Source organism: Melanerpes formicivorus, unplaced genomic scaffold (genome assembly GCF_026170545.1).
Source record: "Melanerpes formicivorus ecotype bairdi unplaced genomic scaffold, bMelFor1.0.p_v2 SCAF_8, whole genome shotgun sequence".
Lineage (NCBI taxonomy): Eukaryota > Metazoa > Chordata > Aves > Piciformes > Picidae > Melanerpes > Melanerpes formicivorus.
This window is the reverse complement of record NW_027142360.1, coordinates 22,230,273-22,249,134: the sequence shown is the minus strand read 5'-3', so window position 1 is coordinate 22,249,134 and position 18,862 is coordinate 22,230,273. Positions and strand designations below refer to the sequence as shown.

The 18,862-nt window shown below is 49.9% G+C and overlaps 1 protein-coding gene across 1 annotated transcript in view; it reads right to left on the bottom strand.

Annotated features, from left to right (window-relative positions):
- Positions 1-4,549: 4,549 nt before the first annotated feature.
- Positions 4,550-18,862, bottom strand: part of PLBD1 (phospholipase B domain containing 1) — a 43,881-nt gene continuing 29,568 nt past the window's right edge. Inside the window, exons 7-11 of the mRNA XM_068142616.1 lie at positions 11,387-11,587; positions 11,135-11,275; positions 9,305-9,490; positions 6,259-6,365; positions 4,550-4,806 (exon numbers count right to left, since the gene is read on the bottom strand). Coding sequence (XP_067998717.1) covers positions 4,639-4,806; positions 6,259-6,365; positions 9,305-9,490; positions 11,135-11,275; positions 11,387-11,587 — 803 coding nt within the window. The 3' untranslated portion in view covers positions 4,550-4,638. The remainder of the gene's footprint in view (positions 4,807-6,258; positions 6,366-9,304; positions 9,491-11,134; positions 11,276-11,386; positions 11,588-18,862) is intronic.

The window sequence follows — 18,862 nt, the reverse complement described above, 5'->3', positions numbered from 1 at the left end:
TCACTGACACGAAGAGAGAAGCCATTTCTGGAAGTCAGTTTTGTGGTGGAGCAGATCCCTGCAGGGAGTATTCACTCCTTATGCTACCAAACAGAAGTACTGCTGGATTCCTTCACTCAAGGCACTTTCCCCCATGTTGTGAGGTGGGTGGGTGGTGATTTTATCATTCTTTACCTCCTAGAAACAATATCATGAGAAACTAAATTCCTCCTAACAACAGCAACTCAGAAATAATTGATTTTGTTTAAAAGACTTTCTTTTAAATTATTACCAAGGTAGCTGTGAACATTCTGTCCAGGTCTGTTAACACTCTGCTTCTAAACTGGGCTCTCCATAAAGAGAGCTGGAGGCTTCCAAAAATCCACTTTTAAATAGGCCTAAAAACGTCTCCGTATGGCAGCATAATCATAGAATTGTTAGGGTTGGAAGGGACCTCAAAGATCATCTAGTTCCAACCCCCCCTGCCATGGCCATGGATCAAGTTGCTCAGAGCCCCATTCAGCCTGCCCTTAAAAACCTCCAGGGATGAGGCTTCCACCACCTCCCTGGGCAACCTGTGCCAGTCTCTCACCACCCTCATGGTGAAGAACTTCTTCCTAACATCCAATCTGAATCTACCCACTTCTAGTTTTGTTCCATTCCCCCTAATCCTATCACTCCCTGACACCCTAAAAAGTCCCTCCCCAGCTTTCTTGTAGCCCTCTTCAGAGCCTTCTCTTCTCCAGGCTGAGCAGCCCCAACTCCTTCAGTCTGTCCTCATAGGAGAGCAGCTCCAGCCCTCTGCTCATCCCTGTGGCCCTGTGGTTCTTCCTGTAATAGGGGCTCCAGAACTGGACTCAGTACTCCAGGTGGGGTCTCATCAGAGTGGAGTAGAGGGGGAGAATGACCTCCCTCAACCTGCTGGCTATGCTTCTCTTGATGCAGCCCAGGGTGTGATTGGCTTTTCTTCTCTGCACCTAATGCAAGTTTTTCCATCTTAATTTTCAGTGTCCTTGTATAAAGCTGCTCCTGGTGGTGCTTTGCTCTTGCCACTAGGTGTGAGACATTTCAGCAGTACCTCTTTGGGGCTGGCTCCCTGTGTTTCAGCAAACACAGCACTGATTCCACAGCTGTGTTCTGGTGTGTTTTAGGTTTGGGCTGACTTCCCTTTGTGATAAAAGGGACTCTGGATGTGCAAACTGCGTTAGCTCAGCTTTTCTGGTTGGAGAGGAGCCCTGCTGTGGGGTGCTTGATGGCAAAACTGCCACTGGTCTTGGCCTTTGCTTCTTGGAATTACTTGTGCTACCACTGGCCATGTTGGATCCTGAGACCCCCATCTCAAGGCCTTCAGCACAAGGCTGGAAATGCCCATGGTGTCCTCCCTCTAAAAACAAAGAGGGCCTCACTCTGCTTCCTTTGAAAACAACAGCAAAACCCCTTGTGCCTTCAGTGGGAGTGCAGCTGGGCCCACTAGCAGGACCTGAGCATCGTTTTGTACTGTAACAACAGTCACTTCAGCCACTTCCCCACTCACATCAGCCCTCTCTGTGCTCTTTGTCTTAGAAGCCAAATAAACAGGAATCTGTGTTGTGTGTAGGGACAGGGCACATCTGTTCCTGCTCCCCCAGCAGCTGTTCCCCAGTACTGGAGCATTGCTCACACTGTACAAAAACCAAGCTGTGATTCTGCTTGCTTATGAATTCTTCAGTGTTTTCATTTGAAATCTCTGTACAGATTTTTGGAGATCTCAGACACCTATTTTTATAGGTTGTTGGGCTGGGTAAGGATGGGGCTCTGGGGGAGAACACTGGGAGGAGTGCAAGTGACGAGGAGCCAGCTCTGCCCCCCAGAATCTGCATTTCCTTCCAAACACCTGGGAGGCAGCAGGGGAAAAAAAAATACTAGCTTAGAGGAAGCAAATTAATGAATTTTCCTTTTCATCCCTTCCAAGGATCTGTTAAAATGCATCTTTATTTCTCACTGTCATTCCACAGGCTGAGCATTCTTCCCTTCTCTTTTAGAGATACATATTTAAAGTGCTATCTTAATTTAATGGGGGTATAGCTGTAACTAAGCTGTAACGGGGTAGTAGCTGTCTGGGGAGCCCTGTTCAGCTTCAGTCATTTATTGGCTACTGGGTGCAAAAATCCTTTGTTTGGAAACTTTGACTCCAATGTCCTGGTTTGTTTTGCAGCTGGACTTGTAAATCAAAGAGGTGCAGGACTGATTGAATGTCCAATTTCAAGTGGGCAGCTGCAAGCTCTCCCCCCTTTTGGATGTGCTGTAGGTTAGTGGGTGGGGGTCTGTGGTACTGTGGTGGGGTTTTACCTGACAAGCCTGACATTTGTACTTTGAAATAAACTGCTGGGTTTGTAACATTTTCAGTTATCTGTGCTTAGTTCCAGACAGCTATGTGGAGCACTGGGGCTTCTGCTGCCTGACAAAGAGAAACCCAACAACCAGGAAGGGCCCAAGCTGCAAGCTGACCCAGCAGCGCGGCACCAGGACACTGACCAGGGAAGGAAGTTGGGTTTTCCCTAGAGTGTTGTGTAGCCTTTGCTTAGACAGGTGCTGGTTAGATCCTCATGGGAGTCTCCAGCTAGAAGGGCTGAGGGTGCTGGGGACAGATCTTCCTTGTGAGAGCTGAGGTCCCTGCAGGGTATGAACTGGGAGGGATGAGTTCGTTATTGGCTTTCAGACAAGGGGATGGTAAGGGAAGCAAAAGGTAATGCTGCCAGTCCTGCTGGGAGGATTCATTTCCTCTGCAGGCTTTCTGTACTGACTGAGCAGAGGGACTGAGAGAGGCTTAGCACAAGCACCTGCCCCTTCCATCCTCCCCCAAGTCAGTTCCTCTCCAGCCAAGCCTGAAAACCTGAAGTTTAAAACCACAGGACTTGGAAAAGCCTTCACAAGGTAAGTGACACAGCAGGGAGAGCTGCTCTGCATTTCAAGCTGCCAGGGCCCACCAGAGCCAGGCTGCTGGTCATGCTCAGAGGCACATCACAAGTCCCCACTGCCCTGCTGCACTTGCTTCAGCACAGCTGGAACAGGGCAAGGAGGGGTGCCTGGGATTGCAGAACACTACATGGAAGTGGTCTTTGTGCACAGAGCTTGGGACAACAAGAAGCTACACAGGGGCTGTAGCTGAGCAAGACAAGTTCACTGACAGAGAACCTCAGAGTTAGGAGGAAAGGGAGCAGGTGCTGGGACTGGGGCTGCCCCCTCCCCACTGCCTCTCTCTGGTGGAAAGCCCCTGTGCAGCACTGCCCTCTTTCAGCTCAGAGGAGGCACCAGCTGAACATCACACTGGTCCCCCTCCAGCACAAGCACTGCCACAGCCAGTGACCCTGTGGCTGTGGTGTGTGGGTACCACAGCTGGGTGCTTTTGCTCAATGAATTTTACCCAATGAAGAGCAAAAGCAGCTCTGCAGGGAGTGCTTCAGCAGTCAGCTTACACAGTGCCCTGCTGCGCCTGCAGGTGGCTCAGATGCTCCTTCCAGCCTCTCACCCTTGCCTCCTCCAGCAAAAAAATCACTTCACTCCCTGCATGAGGTTTTTTCATTCACAACAAAAGCTTTGCTGTACCTTCTGCTCTCTCTCTTCTCCTGCCCCTACTGCTGACAGCCAAACATTTAAGGCACAAACTCATCCATACCACAGTAACTCACTCCCTGTCCCATCACAGGAGCTAAACCCCAGGGGCTTGATCAAAACCTCACACTGCTCATTCCTCACAGAGGGCAGCAGTGCACTGCTGGGCCACCAAGGCCATGGAGGAAGCTCTGTTTAGTTCATTTAACTTAATGACATGTGTAACACCTAGCACAAAACAGCCCAGGGACTGGACTCCTCAGTAAGTAAGAGGTAACTAAGAGTAATACAGCCCCAGCCCTCTCTCTGTCACGTTCCACATCGGAGGGAGCAGCCAAAGAGGTCACAAGGGGCTGATCTGGAAGAGCTCCATTTCATGGACCCACACAGTTCTTTCCCTGCTGCCCCCATGGGCATGTGGGGAGGATGCTTCTGAAAGTATCAAGCTGCCTTCAGAAATCACAAGGCACATCCCTTCACTACCCCTCACAACCTCACCCTTGAGCACTGCTATGGTGAGGCAAAGGAAATCTTCCAAACACCACTGACAGCCACAGCCTGCAGCCAACAGGCACCCTGGCCTGCCAGGGAGGACACAGCCTGGACTTCCTCCTGCTAAGTGACATTCAGGATGAGAAGCAAGGTACTGCTCAGATAAAATGCACTGAGATAAGGCCACCACAATCCAAAGCAGCCACCTGGCTTGGTCCAGCCCTGGAGGCAGGTCCCACGTTGCTACCAGGGATGGATTGCTCTCAGTGATGGCACTGCAGTTCACTCCTGCTCTTGGAACAGCTGTGCTGCTGGCTCAGATCACCGGTGAGCAGTGCCACACTTGTCTCCCATCAATCCCAGTCAGAGGAAGGGCCACCCAAAATAGCTCAGAAGAGCAGAACGTGCACTGGGCTGCACCTAGGAGACAGGTGTGAGTACAAAGTGCCTGGCAGGCAGACAGGGGAAAGCAGGTAAGGCACTGGGCTGTGGACACCCAGCTCCATTTATTATACACAGGAATGAAAATCTCCATTCAAAGTTAAAAAAATCCATTTGGGAAAGTTGCTGCTGGCCTCACAGGATTGGCCTCATGGTGACAAAGTTGAAGTTGTAAGAGTCTGGCAGGCCCTGGTGCCGAGTGGTGTTGAAGTGCCTCCAGCTGAAGACAGGCAGCCCGCCCTGCACCGGGGGGCCGTTGATGGCAGTGGCTGTGAAGGCTGAAGCCAGGCGGAAATCTGACACCTGCAACACAGGACAAGAGGTCAGGCCGGAGGGCCACGTGGTGGCCCAGGGAAACCCATCCCCCAGGCACCCATCCCCCGGGCACCCATCCCACAGGCCGGCAGCAGCTCCTGGGGATTCCATCATAAAGAAGGCAAGCGCGGGGCAAAGCAGGCTGGCCAGGCAGCATTCCTGCCACAGAGCACAAGCTGCTCTCCTTGTGCCAGGGTCAGAGCAGCAGCAGCAGCAGCAGCACCTCTCCAGACAATCCCCCCTGGGTTTGTGTGTCTCCAAAAGAGCTGGAGCTGCAGCAGCAACCTGGAGGCTCTGACCCAAGCTCTGCTGGTGTTAAGCACTTGGGCTGTTCCCTGGGGCGCCGCAGGGGAATTCAAGAGAGGACAAAGGCAGCAGCCTCTGCCCAGTTCCTACAGCGGTCTCAGCCTGCTCCATCCTCACAAACTCAGAGGCACTAAAGTTCCTTTAGTGTTTTTGATTGCCAGGTTTTTGCCTCCACTGTGGGCTATTTCTCTCAATGCTCCTAGGTCCCCTGTCCTCCCCCAGTGCCTAACTGTGCTGGCAGAGGCACCACAACCAGCCTGCACTGACCTACTCCCTTAGCAGATGCCTCTGCACAGCCATTTTCTACATTCATCTTGCAGTAACAAGCCCTGGGAGCTCCTGCCTGCCACTACAGCTGGCAGCTGGCCTGGGCTTGGGAGAGCTGACTGGACACACAGCACCAGCAATGCCAAAACAGCCTCCACAGGGCCCATGCTAGCAAGCAAGCCCATAGTCCAGAAAGGCAGTAGGCTGGACCCCACAAGATCAACCTCAGTATGACTTCCCAGCACACCAGAGCTGGAGAGCTGCCCCTCACAGTGAAAACATCAGCCAAGCCACCTAGGAAAACTGCTGCTTCCTGCAGGACAGGGTGTGTGAGGGTTTTCCTGCATCCCCTCAGAAAGCAGCAAGATCTTCACCAAACTGCTCAAAGCAGTTTTACAGCAAGGTGGAGCCCTGGAGCTGGGTGGCTCACTAGAGAGCCAGGTTTTTGTAAAGGTAAAGCTAAAATGAGGATGAAAAGAGATCCCTGTGGGCTTGGGGAGGCACCCACAGAGTCCCTGTGAACAGGAGGGCCGAGGCTGTACCACAGTCACCTTCCCCAGTGATGTGAAGGCTCATTTCAGCCTTCTCTCAGGCTCCTCCTCCTGCACCACACTGCCATAATTATTCCTCACAGCTCCCCCTGTACCCTCTGCCACTGTGCCAGCGCTGGCCTCAGGGACAGGAGGTAGGACTCCAGACAGAAAAAGCCCAGCTCAGGATCTGCGCGGCCACTGGGCCAGCGTGAAAAGGAGGACAGACAAGCCCAGCTACACCTGCCTTAGAGCAGGGAAACATGCTACAGGTCTGACAGGAGCACAAGCAGGCTGCAGCAAACATTCAGCAGATACTAAACTCGAGGTCAGTTACCTTGGAGTCATAGCAGCCTGCAGGCACTGGAAAAGATGGATTCAGGTCTTCCCGGCAGCAAATCGTGTTGCAAGGATTGTGCTCAGCGTAAGGATCGCGCTGGTAGTCTGGGGAGAAATGTGATGGGGAGAGAAGGAAGAAAACAACTTGGTCTCTTCAAAAGCAGCTGATGCAAAGCACCCAAGGCACTAAAAGCTGTGTTCAGTGTGCTGGCAGAGGCACAGCTCTATCTCACTGCTCCCATGCTCCAGGTACCAGCTAGAAGCCAGTGCTTGAGAGAAGACATTACAACGACAAGCTCCTGATCCAAGTCCATGCAGCTCTTTCTGTGTCCATACAGCTCCTCTGCATCCCAGGGGCACTGCTGCCAGCCTCTGACCACAAACATCTGCAACTCCACATGATGAAAGCTTGCAGGAACATGGTCAGGAGAGAAAAGCAGAAGAGGAAGGGAAGGAAAGTGTGCAGCAGTGAGAGCCTTTGTTTCCCTGTTCTGGAGTAAAAGAAGTGGCAAGGAGCAAAGCCTTTCAATACCCACTGTGGTAGCTGCAAGCTAGGAGGGGAAGGTGGACAAGAAGGCCTTAAGGTTTACTTTAGAATAGAATAAACCAAACCAGGTTGGAAGAGACCTTCAAGATCATCGTGTCCAACCCATCAACCAATCCAACCCACCCAAACAGCTAACCCATGGCACCAAGCACCCCATCAAGTCTCCTTCTGAACACCTTCAATGACGGCGACTCCACCACCTCCCCAGGCAGCCCATTCCAATGGGCAATCACTCTTTCTGTATAGAACTTCTTCCTAACATCCAACCTGAACTTCCCCTGGCACAGCCTGAGACTGTGTCCTCTTGTTCTGGTACTGGCTGCCTGGGAGAAGAGACCAACCTCTGCCTGTCTACAACCTCCCTTCAGGTAGTTGTAGAGAGTGATAAGGTCACCCCTGAGTCTCCTCTTCTCCAGGCTGAGCAACCCCAGCTCCCTCAGCCTCTCCTCACAGGGCTTGTGTTCCAAGCCCCTCACCAACTTTGTTGCCCTTCTCTGGACTCGTTCCAGCAAGTCAACCTCCTTCCTAAACTGAGGGGCCCAGAACTGGACACAGTACTCGAGGTGTGGCCTAACCAGTGCAGTGTACAGGGGCAGAATGACCTCCCTGCTCCTGCTGGCCACACTGTTCCTGATGCAGGCCAGGATGCCATTGGCCCTCTTGGCTGCCTGGGCACACTGCAGGCTCATGTTCAGCCTACCATCGACCAGCACCCCCAGGTCCCTCTCTGCCTGGCTGCTCTCCAGCCACTCTGACCCCAGCCTGTAGCTCTGCATGGGGTTGTTGTGGCCAATGTGCAGAACCCAGCACTTGGATGTGTTCAATCTCATGCCCTTGGACTCTGCCCATCTGTCCAGCCTGTCGAGGTCTCTCTGCAGAGCCTCTCTACCCTCCAGCAGATCAACTCCTGCCCCCAGCTTGGTGTCATCAGCAAATTTACTGATGATGGACTCAATGCCCTCATCCAGATCATCAATAAAGATGTTAAAGAGCACAGGGCCCAGCACTGATCCTTGGGGCACACCACTAGTGCCTGGCTGCCAGCTGGATGTGGCACCATTCACCACCACTCTCTGGGCTCGGCCCTCCAGCCAGTTCCTAACCCATCGCAGTGTGCTCCCGTCCAAGCCATGGGCTGACAGCTTGGCCAGCAGTTTGCTATGGGGGACGGTGTCAAAGGCCTTGCTGAGGTCCAGGTAGACTACATCAACAGGCCTCCCCACATCCACCAGGCAGTCACCTGATCATAGAAGGAGATCAGGTTGGTCAGGCAGGACCTGCCCTTCCTAAATCCATGCTGGCTAGGCCTGATCCCTTGGCCATCCTGTAAGTGTTGTGTTATTGCACTCAGGATGACCTGTTCCATGATCTTGCCTGGCACTGAGGTCAGGCTGACAGGCCTGTAATTCCCTGGCTCATCCAACCGGCCCTTCTTATGGATGGGCACCACGTTGGCCAGCTTCCAGTCCTCTGGGACCTTGCCAGTGAGCCAGGACTGCTGGAAAATTATGGAGAGTGGCTTGGCCAGCTCATCTGCCAGCTCTCTCAGCACCCTAGGATGAATCCCATCTGGTCCCATGGACTTGTGGGGATCCAAGCTGCTAAGGAGAGTTCCAACTACCGCCTCATGGAACATAGGGAAACTGTGCAGCTCCCTGGCTCCTTCTGCCAGCTCTGCAGGCCAGCTGTCAGGAAGACGTTCTGCCCTTCTAGTAAAAATTGAGGCAAAGAAGGTGTTAAGTATCTCTGCCTTTTCCTTATCCTTTGTTACAATGTTCCCCTCCATGTCCACCAAGGAGTGGAGCTTGTCCTTTCCCTTCCTCTTACTATTAATGTATTTATAGAAGGCCTCAACATAGGAGCATGTTGCTTCTTGCAGTCTGAGCAGCAGCAATACCCCACCCTGGGAGAGGCCTCCTAAACCCCAAGCCCAGTAATCAGCATGCTCCCTATAATTTGGAACAAAAATATAGCATCTAAACCCATCTGTACTTAGAGATGGGCTTAGCCAGAAGTTAATTAAGGTGGGTTTCATGCAGTTAAGGAGAACCCTGTCAGGGAAAAGCAGAGCATTACCTACCAAAGAGTGTTTGCCTGAATAGGGAACAAAGCCCTGAAGCCTCACACTGAATTCTCTGGTCTGATCTGACCTGACTCTTGCTTTGGACTTAAGGCTTTCAAGATTGACAGACTGTAGATGTATTAGGTAACAGCAGTCCACAGAGTCTCTTGGGAGTGTCAGAAGCTCTCTGGAAAGGTCAAGCAGCAAGCCCAAGGGCCCTTGTTCTAGAAGGAACCCTGTCTTGTTGCTGCTAGGGCAATTTCAGCCTGCTCTCCGACCTCGACAATAAACCTGGGCTTCCTTTTTTGCTGTGTGTGTACTCTGCACCTAGGGCAATGTAACTGATCCATGTGTGAGGCTGCAGCTTCCCCTTGTAATGCAAGCACAGTACCACTGCCTCCCTGAGATCAGCTCCACAGCACAAACACAACTTACTGTTGTATCTCATGATGTACTTCATGTCCTCCAGGCTGGTCACTTTGCCCTGGTCTCGCCGGAAGATTTTTGCTCTGGGAGCAAGCTCATAGGAGAAGTCCATGCCATACTTCACCACATATGCTGCATACCCACTGAGATCATAAATCTTCTTATGGAAAGGGATGTTGTATGAAGGCCAGTAACCTGCCAGAGGGAAAATACAACTCTCTGTTAATCACTCAGGAAAGCTGAAAGCTCTTGCTCGTACCAGAAAAGAAACAGAAAGCATTCTCCATGCTGCACTGCCTGAACGCTGTGTCAAGGACTAACACACCAAACTGGTTTGATAGTCACTGCCATGACCAGGGTTGACTCCTAGTCTAACACCACTGGAGCCTGTACCCAGGCAACCCGCCCCCAGACTTCCACCCTGCAAAACAGCTGAGATCAGGCTTGCAGGAGTCTGAAGTGAACACACAAGCAGCCACAGCCCTGCTGCAGAGGCTTCCCTGCTCAGGCTCAGAGTAGTGTTTAGATCATTTACCTCCACCAAACTTCCCAGCAAGAGGCTTGAAGACACTGCCTTTTCCCTCCCAGCTTCCCATCTCACCAAGGCAGAGTAAGTGGCCACTGTGTGCTCAAGCCCAGGAGCTGGGTTCAGTCCTACAGGGAAGCTCACACAGCAGCTCTCTTTGGTCACTGCTGAAGAGGAACTCGGGGAGCCCGCTGAGCCTGGCCTGCCTGCACAGCTGCATGATGTGGCTGCACTGTTTCAAGTGCCAGAGCTAGAGAGGGCTCCATCAGTCAGCAGCCCAACCCACAATGCCACACAGAGAAGCCCAAGGCATTTCACCATCTGGAGTACACACAAACACTGGAAGAGAAGATGCAACAGCCTACTTGCATATCTTCAGTAGATAAAGGAGCCAGAGAAGTGTAAAGCAGAGACATGGGACTTTTCCAGATAATCAATAAGCAGCCCACAAACCCATACTGACATTGTGGCAATGTCTCAGATAAACCAGGGCTTTCCAGGGAGCCCCAGCTGCTAATGCAAGGGCATTTCTAGTACTCTGGATGATGAAGAGCAACTCCCCAATCCCCCTCCTGCAGATGTGACTGGAGAGAGCACAAAGCACCATGGATACACTTAGACCTGTGGAATGGGCTCAGACTTTTGGATGCTGACAAAGTGTCCAGAGAACACTTGTGAATGAAACCTAACAGTGGGTGTTTGGCTTCACCTCTGGTTTTGTTTGCTTTGCTCCCACCAACTTGTTGCTAGTCTTGCTGGAGGGTTAAGGCATCTGTTAAACAGAGAATATCAGCTACCAGAGCTCCAGAAAAAGCCAGGAGCTGAATTTAACAGAGGACTTCTCTCATCTATAAAAGTTCATCTCCTTGTAGGGTGAGCCACTCACCAAACACTTCAAGCAGGCCACAGTGTCAGTTATTTGGTGTCATGTCAAACAGACCTCACCTTTTCCCTCACAGATCTCTAAGACAGGGCAAAATCATAACAGCAAACAAGAAGCATTAAGAGAGGAGATGACTTCTCTTTTTCCCCTCCCCTGATCCTAAGCAGATGCTCACCCCATGAGGTAGTGTGAAGGTTTAATCCTCCCACCACATCAAGCACAGCTAACTCAGGTGGAGAAGCACACCCTGTTTCTGCCAGGGATTACTGAAGCAACGAACACTTTCCAGACCTGGCAACAGAGGGATGCTGACACAAAGCCTTCAAACCTGAAACTCCACAGCAGTGCTCCATAACCCCTTCCCAGGTACCCAGCACAGCTGACCCCAAGAGCGGGCTTGCTGCGGCAGGGCGGCGGCGGGAGCCGGTACCTTTGCGGAGAACGCTGGTTTGGTCAGAATACTCCACCAGGGTTGGGATCTGCTCGATGATGTACAGGGCACCATCATCCAGGCTCCGCTGCAGCTTCACCTTCTTCAGGTCCAGCACCATGTACTGATTGTTGTAGGTCCCTGTGTGTGCGAGCAAAGAGACAGCTCGACATCCTGCCTGGGGGAAGGAAAAGGGTGCCAGGGGCAGAAGGGAGACATCCTGTTGCAAGGCTCATGCAACAGGGCACTCACCAGAGTTGCACTTTGAGAAGATCTCTGCCCAGCTCTTGCCACCATCTGCCATCATGTTAGCGATGCGCACCCTCTGCCAGGCGAACAGAGACTCTGGCACCACCTGCTTAATGAGGCTGTCGTTGAACACGCTGTTGGTGGTCTGCAACATCACCAAGCCGCTGCCTAGGATGTAGAAGTCATCCAGGGACACCAAAAAACCTGAAAACAGCAATAATGCAAGAACTGTTATCTGTGTGAACTCACAGAACAGAGCCAGGTCAGGAGGAGATGAATTAATGTGTGTGTCTGTCTGTCTGAAATCCAGCTGCAGCAATGGTCAAGATGAGGGGCTGGCTTCAGCAAGTCTTTAAGCCCACCTGTCAGCACCGTTTCTCATTTGTCATGCTCTCAACACACAACCAAACTCTCTCTCTAGAGCATTTGCCTCATGTTTGCATCCCAAGCTTCAAAGTCTCTCCTACATATGTCAAGCTGTCTTATTCTTATGCTGAGGACTGCATGCTGTAAATGCCCAGTACTTGTTCCCAGCAAAGACATTCCTCTTAAAAAATACAACAAAGAGAACCAAACCAGAAGTACAAACTCCTCAAAGAGTCTCATCCATCAGTTTCAGTTTTAGACTTCCACTCTGCAAGGACACAAAGCACTCCTTCAAGTTAATCCCTTCAGGACTAAATCATGCCAAGAACCTTCCTTCTGGTTTAATCTTTTCCAGTCTAACTATTCTTAAGAGCATCTCCATGAAATGGGCACCCCTGCAATCACAGATCAGCCATTAGAGGAGAGAAAGTTTTGCCAGAAAGAGGAGTAGGTCCTGGAGGGGGTTATGCCTATCAGCCCTGCAAACTCAACAGAGCAATGGATCTCTGGGCAAGATTCCCTACCAGGTTACATGCCAGCAGAACCATGTCCAACTGCAGATCCCATGCCAGGAGGTGGTATGCAGAGCTTCAAGGTCAGCTGTAATGCCATGGATAGGATGGTGACTACTTCACAAAGCAGAAATAACTTCACTTTGCCATTCCCCAGCAGATACAGGGCTGCCAGGCTGGGGAAGAAAGGTTGCTAACTGAGCTCCTGATGAGGAAATCACCCAGAAGCTGGTCTCTTGCTAATGAGTTTGTAATGGAATCACTCTCCAAAGAGTACAGGCTGCTAAAATGCTGCATAACAGAACAAGAGTTGAGTTCCACTACGAAATCTTCCACAGCAGCTTTACTGATGCACTCTGCAAACACATTAAGGTCACTGACACACGACAGCTAGAAAGACAACTCAGCTTCCATCAAAATCAGACCTCCTTCAAGCAAAAGTAACATTTAAGGGCTCCACCTCAGCAAGGTTCCTTTAAAACCTCAAGTTCTCAAATCAGAACAGATGCAGGGGAAAAAAATACCTGTTCTATAAAAATGTATCAGTCCAGAGCTAGCAGAGCACCTTGGAGGCTTGTAGTTTCAAGTATTTTGTTCTTGGAGGCAGAAAGGGAGTATCAATAATGTAGATCAGGGTACTCTAAACCCAGCTCTGCCAGCCTACTTTGTACAAAGACATGGGATAGGGCAATAATAAACTGCTGCATGACAAGTCAAGCATTTGCCCAAATGGAAGGAAAACTGTCCAAACAGTTGAACCAGTTCCCATGTGGGTTCCACTGCCCAGTGCCCCACTTATCATAGTATCATAGTATCAGTCAGGGTTGGAAGGGACCACCAGGATCATCTAGTTCCAACCCCCCTGCCACGGGCAGGGACACCCCACACTAGATCAGGCTGGCCAGAGCCTCATCCAGCCTGGGCTTAAACACCTCCAGGGACGGGGCCTCGACCACCTCCCTGGACAACCCATTCCAGGGCTTCACCACTCTCACGGTGAAGAACCTCCTCCTCACATCCAGCCTGAATCTCCCTACCTCCAGCTTCATTCCATTCCCCCTAGTCCTATCACTGCCTGAGATCCTGAGAAGTCCTTCCCCAGCCTTCCTGTAGGCCCCCTTCAGATACTGGAAGGCCACAATTAGGTCCCCTCGGAGCCTTCCACACAAACCAAATAGTTTGGGGGTTTTGTTGTGTTTTTTTCCCCTCTCCAATCAACAGCTGAGATAAAAGGATTAAAACTCAACTTGAAGCAAGTGTCAACACAAGGAACAACTCTGGAGTTTGAACTCTGTCATTCAAACACATTGCAAAAGCCAGCTAAGCTGAAAAGAGGGAGATTTCCTTCTGGGCCTTGGGAATTACCAAGCTTTATCCTGCTGTGTTCTGGAATACATGATACACCATCCCTAGCCTAATTATTCTGAGGCAACATACACCATCCTGCCTTCAGGCACAGGCACCCCAAGGTAGAACACACATAGCCAGCTTTACCCAGGGCAAAGACATCCACAGAAATGAAATGTGGGTGACAGAGATATCAGCAGGTATCTGATGTCCTCTTGGATCACCCTTGCATGTATGAAATGTGTTGTAGTTGAAAATGCCTTCCACATCAACTACAATCTCACTGTCTTGTTCACCTACTTCCCCTGTAAACTCATCTTTTTTATTAGCAACTCTCAAACAATATTTTTCCCCTTTTTTCCCCTCCTTTTTTCCTCCCTCCTATCAACCCAACTCTTCCTACACAGACACAGGCAAAATCACTTCAGATTTTATTGTCTGGGTCTGAGCTGTTTAGGATCAGTTTCCAGTCACCACTGGAAGAGTGAAGTTTGCAGAGTTTGGAGTTTCATTCAGGATGACAATACTAATCAGCCAAGCAAAGCCAAGATTTCTTGAAGTCTGAGTCAGAGTGTTCTCCAGAGAGTCAGCTCAGCAGTGTGTGAGAGGTGACACGCTCCTGGCAGCTGCTGCTCTAAAGAGGCAGGCTGCTGCCTTCTGAACCAGATCACAGCAGCTGGCTTGGTGTTTTAGAAGGTGGTTGTGCTCAGTCAGGTACAGAAAGGGTGCATGTCAGAGACATGAGGTCCAGCCATCCCCTCACAGGGAAGAGACTAGCACCCAGCTGAAAGGTTTGTTCAATACTCTGGGCTATAAACACACAGGACAATGGAAATGGAGAGGTCTTCTCTGAATTAACTTTCCTAGTCCCATCAGCAGCTGCTGCTCATGCCCAGACTGAGCTCCCACTAGCTCTCTTCCTTCCACTTGCAGACCTCTCTTAGGCACTAAGAAATAGCACAGCCCACACTATAGCTCTGGCCTCTCATCTCCAAAGTGCATCAGACACAACCTCTGCTTCCCTCCACATTTTGGACAGTTGCTGTAGGGAACAGGGAAGGAAGAAATGGTCTGGCAGTAATGGTCTGGCAGTACCTCATGGGCAAGCTGGGTCTCTGAACACAAGGGCTACTGCCCTTGTCATGTTCTGTTCCTCCTAGGTCTTGCTCAGGCTGTGGGGAAGGCTGATGCTGTACTACCTAATTCTGCACTAATACCAGCTTGTTTCAAAGCAAGGCACACACTACTGCTCACATCTGCCTTAGCACTACACATACAGCCATCCAGCAAGATAACTTGTTCCGTGTCACAGCCTGTCTCAACCAAGAGAGATCCCAACTGCAGACTAAAGGAGAACTGGCAATAAAGTTCTTCTCAACTGTTCTGCTTGAACAGCTAAAAGCAGAGTAACTTAGCAAGACTGTGGCTCAGCCCAGGCCACTACCCAAACCAGAGTGGCTGGGAGCAGAGGGCAGGCTTCCTTTCTTAAACAAGGTTCAAAACTAACTGTTCACGATGTCCAGCCAAACAGACAGAACCCTTGGGAGTTGCAGTCCGTGGAAAACTTCAAATTTCATCACTTAATTGAACTAATTTCTTTGAATGCCTCAATGTGGCAGTGTAAAGCAGTGACTGGATGACAGGGCTGGGGGAGAAATGGGGATGTGGGGACTTTCTCTCTGATCTTTTACTATGTCCTACCAAACACAGCACCTACCTAGCCTGTCATCCCATTTCTCACCCCCTCAAATGAGCACAGCTTCACTCAACATTTGTGAGCAACTATAAAGTGTCTGTACAATTTAAGTGCTCTCTGCTGTGCATATATTCATCAACCACATGAAGTAAGTACTTATGCCCAGAGCTTGAACAAGACACTTAAGTCAGGGGTGCCCAAGCATTCAGCTCAGAGACATTCCTCTTTTCCAGAGGTTCACAGATCTGTCCTATATGCAACCCTGCACAAATGTTTTCAGCAGAACAGAAAGCTAAGACTATGAACAAGCAGTTCCAGCAAGGATTAGGATGAGTGTGGAAAGAAGCAGCAAGTGGCTAAGTCATTCTGCCAAAGGAGAGATTGCTACTACCATTTATTTCCACTTGACTGTGCCTCTGTAGCACTACTACTGCTCTGAAAGGAACAAAGCAGCAGAGAGAGTACATACTGTAACAGTGGACACTTGAGCATGCTGGCAGGAATGTGGAGACCTGCTGGGGAGCCCTGCAGGACAGACTCCACAATTCCTGCCTGCCTCACTACCTGCTCAGCCACAGCAGCAGCAAGGAAGCGTGAGGCCCTCTAGCTGCATCATAATGCACAGGCTGACAGGCATCACGGTTAGCCAACAGTCTGGGATCCTGTGAGTCACCACAACGACTCATTCTTGCAGTGCAGGAGCCTGTCTTTGGCAATTCAGTCAAAGATCTGGACAATTTTACTCTGTATGCCCAGGAGAAAGCGAGGAGTTGGCACATTTCTTCTGAGAAGGCAAATGACTCTCTGAAGCTTTTCTGACACAGCTTTGAGTTTTCCTTCAATCTACCAGACAAGAGAAATCTTTTAAATGACTCAGACCTCACTGAAGGTCTGCAAGAACACCTGTCTTTAATGCTCATTGCTTCCTCCAAAAGTCAATACTTCCATGTGCATTAGGATTAGGAAAGCTTACCAGCTTGGCTATTCTTGCTGGTTCTTAGGTGTCCATCAGGACTAAGAATAATAGTAGGAGCCTGCAGGAAGAGTGAAGTTATCAAGTTGAACCATGGCCAGGACTCGCAGTTTCCTTGGTCAGATGCCCTGAAATGACTGGCTTCATCTCACCACAGCAAGGGGCAGACAAATTTGGCTGCCCTGTCCTTCCTGTGTGATGTCCCTAGATCATTACCAGGACCATGCTTTAGAGGTTACTCATCCCCTGGAAAACTGCAAGTTTATGACTTACACCCAGAGCTGCTGCAGTGCAGGGATTATGCTTGTCCAGTACTTGTGGTAGTGTCCTGTAATTAGTCCTTCATGCACCACAGGTCTCTCAGACTTCACTGGAACCAGGGAAACTACATTTTGCAACTCTCCCACCTCAGTTTTGTCGGTAGAAGTACACTTCACCACATCACTCCCTCAGAGCTGACCCAGCACAAGCAAGCTTTCAAATGAGCCATCTCTGCAGAGCTCAACAGCCTCAGGGAAGCACACTGGGATTCTGTACAGGAGTGAACAGATCCCAACCACTTCAGCATCACAAGAGTTGATTTTCAGGTATCCCTTATGATTTATCAGTCTCATCAGAACAGAAGAGCTGTATTTCACTTTACACAAAGACTCCACAACAGGAGCAGCCCAGAGACATCACCACAGGCACCCACTACAAACAAAGTAATAAATGCCCTGCATGGCTGATTCTGATTCCCAGTTGCAAGTCTGCAGCACAATGCAGCATGCAACAGCTGTAAAACAGAGCCATATTCTCCTCAAAGAGAGCAGCACCTTCCACAGTATTTCTGCCAAGCTATGGGGCCCAGGAAACCTCTGTACATTCAGGTGATGAACACAGCTCAGACAGAAACCTTGGCCCTTTACCAGGGTACAAAGCCTTGCCAAAATTCCTTGCAACAAGCCAGTGCAATGTCTCCAGGGGAATGGGAGATAACTCAAGCCCTTCAAAAGGCTTTGCACTTCACAGGCATGCACCAGAAAACCTTCAGTTCTTCCTCAAAGCAAAAAACTCAGCTCTCAGAAAACATTCCACTCCTGAGGGTCGCTGAGGAGAATCAGAACCTCACAGAAAGAAACTTGCTTGCAACATGCAGTGAATGCAGCTGCTTTTCAGAACAGTTCTCCAGGCACAGTCTTAGGCTACCATGAAGGACCTTTGCCTTTGTAGCAAGGCAAGCCCAGCACAAATCATCAACCAAGAAAACTTTATCATAAGGAGGAAGTTCTTTACAATGAGAGTGGTGAAGTACTGCACCAGGTTGCCCAGGGATGTGGTTGAGGCCCTGTCCCTGGAGACATTCAAGATCAGACTTCATGTGGCCCTGAGCAGCCTGATCTAACTGGAGGGGTCTCTGCTTACTGGTCAAGATGACTCTTGATGGTCCCTTCCAACCCAGTGCAATCTGTGAGACAGTCTCCTACAGCACACAGCTCACTTTGAAATGTTGTGAACATTCTTCAGTGCTTGGATATTTTTGGACTGGAAATTCTACCTTCAGAAGCTTATGCAAGGCTAACTCACTCTTAGATCTGCTTTGCTTTTCCCTGTTCACACTTCTTGGTGCTACACTTGCAAGAGCACATGTTTTGTGCCAGCAGTTAATGTTTCAGGGGAAATTTGTAACCTTCTTCCAGGAAGCAAGAACATTATATGCTCCTTATCATCCCAAGGGAGCTCTTCAGTGTTCTGTCTCATTATATTACTAACACATGCAATAAAGATGAAAAAACACTCCCCTCTGCAACAGGTTAGAGAGAAGCTGGAAGAGGGAGGTGTGGGGGAGAGAAAAAAAAGCAAGCTGAAGGTTTGCTAAGCCAGCAGCAAAGAAGCTGATACACTTTCAGAAGGCTGGTGTTTGATGCTCTCTAATAATCCCATTACAGCATGAGTCATGCCACAGTGGTAAACATAAATGTTCCAAACTTATTACCAAACATGCAAATGCTGTAGGCAAGGTGAGGAATTCAAGAGCTGAGATGACTACAGACTACACAAGCAGAATTCAAAGCAGCATATTTGTCCCAGAGGTAGAATATTTAACTAGTACTATTCAGAGCACTGAATGTGATTAATCAACAACAAAAGACAACAACAATGACATTATGTTCAAGCCACATAATTAAAGACAACATTCTGTCCTCTCTAGTAGCAACCATTGCTTGTTGAAGTGTTACCCTATTCATAGAATCATAGAATTGTCAGGGTTGGAAAGGACCTCAAGGATCACCTAGTTCCAACCCCCCTGCCACGGGCAGGGACACCTCTCACTAGATCAGGTTGCTCACAGGCCCATCCAGCCTGGCCTTAAAAACTTCCAGGAATGAGGCTTCCACCACCTCCCTGGGCAACCTGAGTGTCTCACCACCCTCATAGTGAAGAACTTTTTCCTAACATCCAATCTGAATCTACCCACTTCTAGTTTTGCTCCATTCCTATCCTATCCTTTGCTCCACTCCTATCACTTCCTGATGTTCTAAAAAGTCCCTCCCCAGCTTTCTTGTAGCCCACTTCAGACACTGGAAGGCCACAACAAGGTCTCC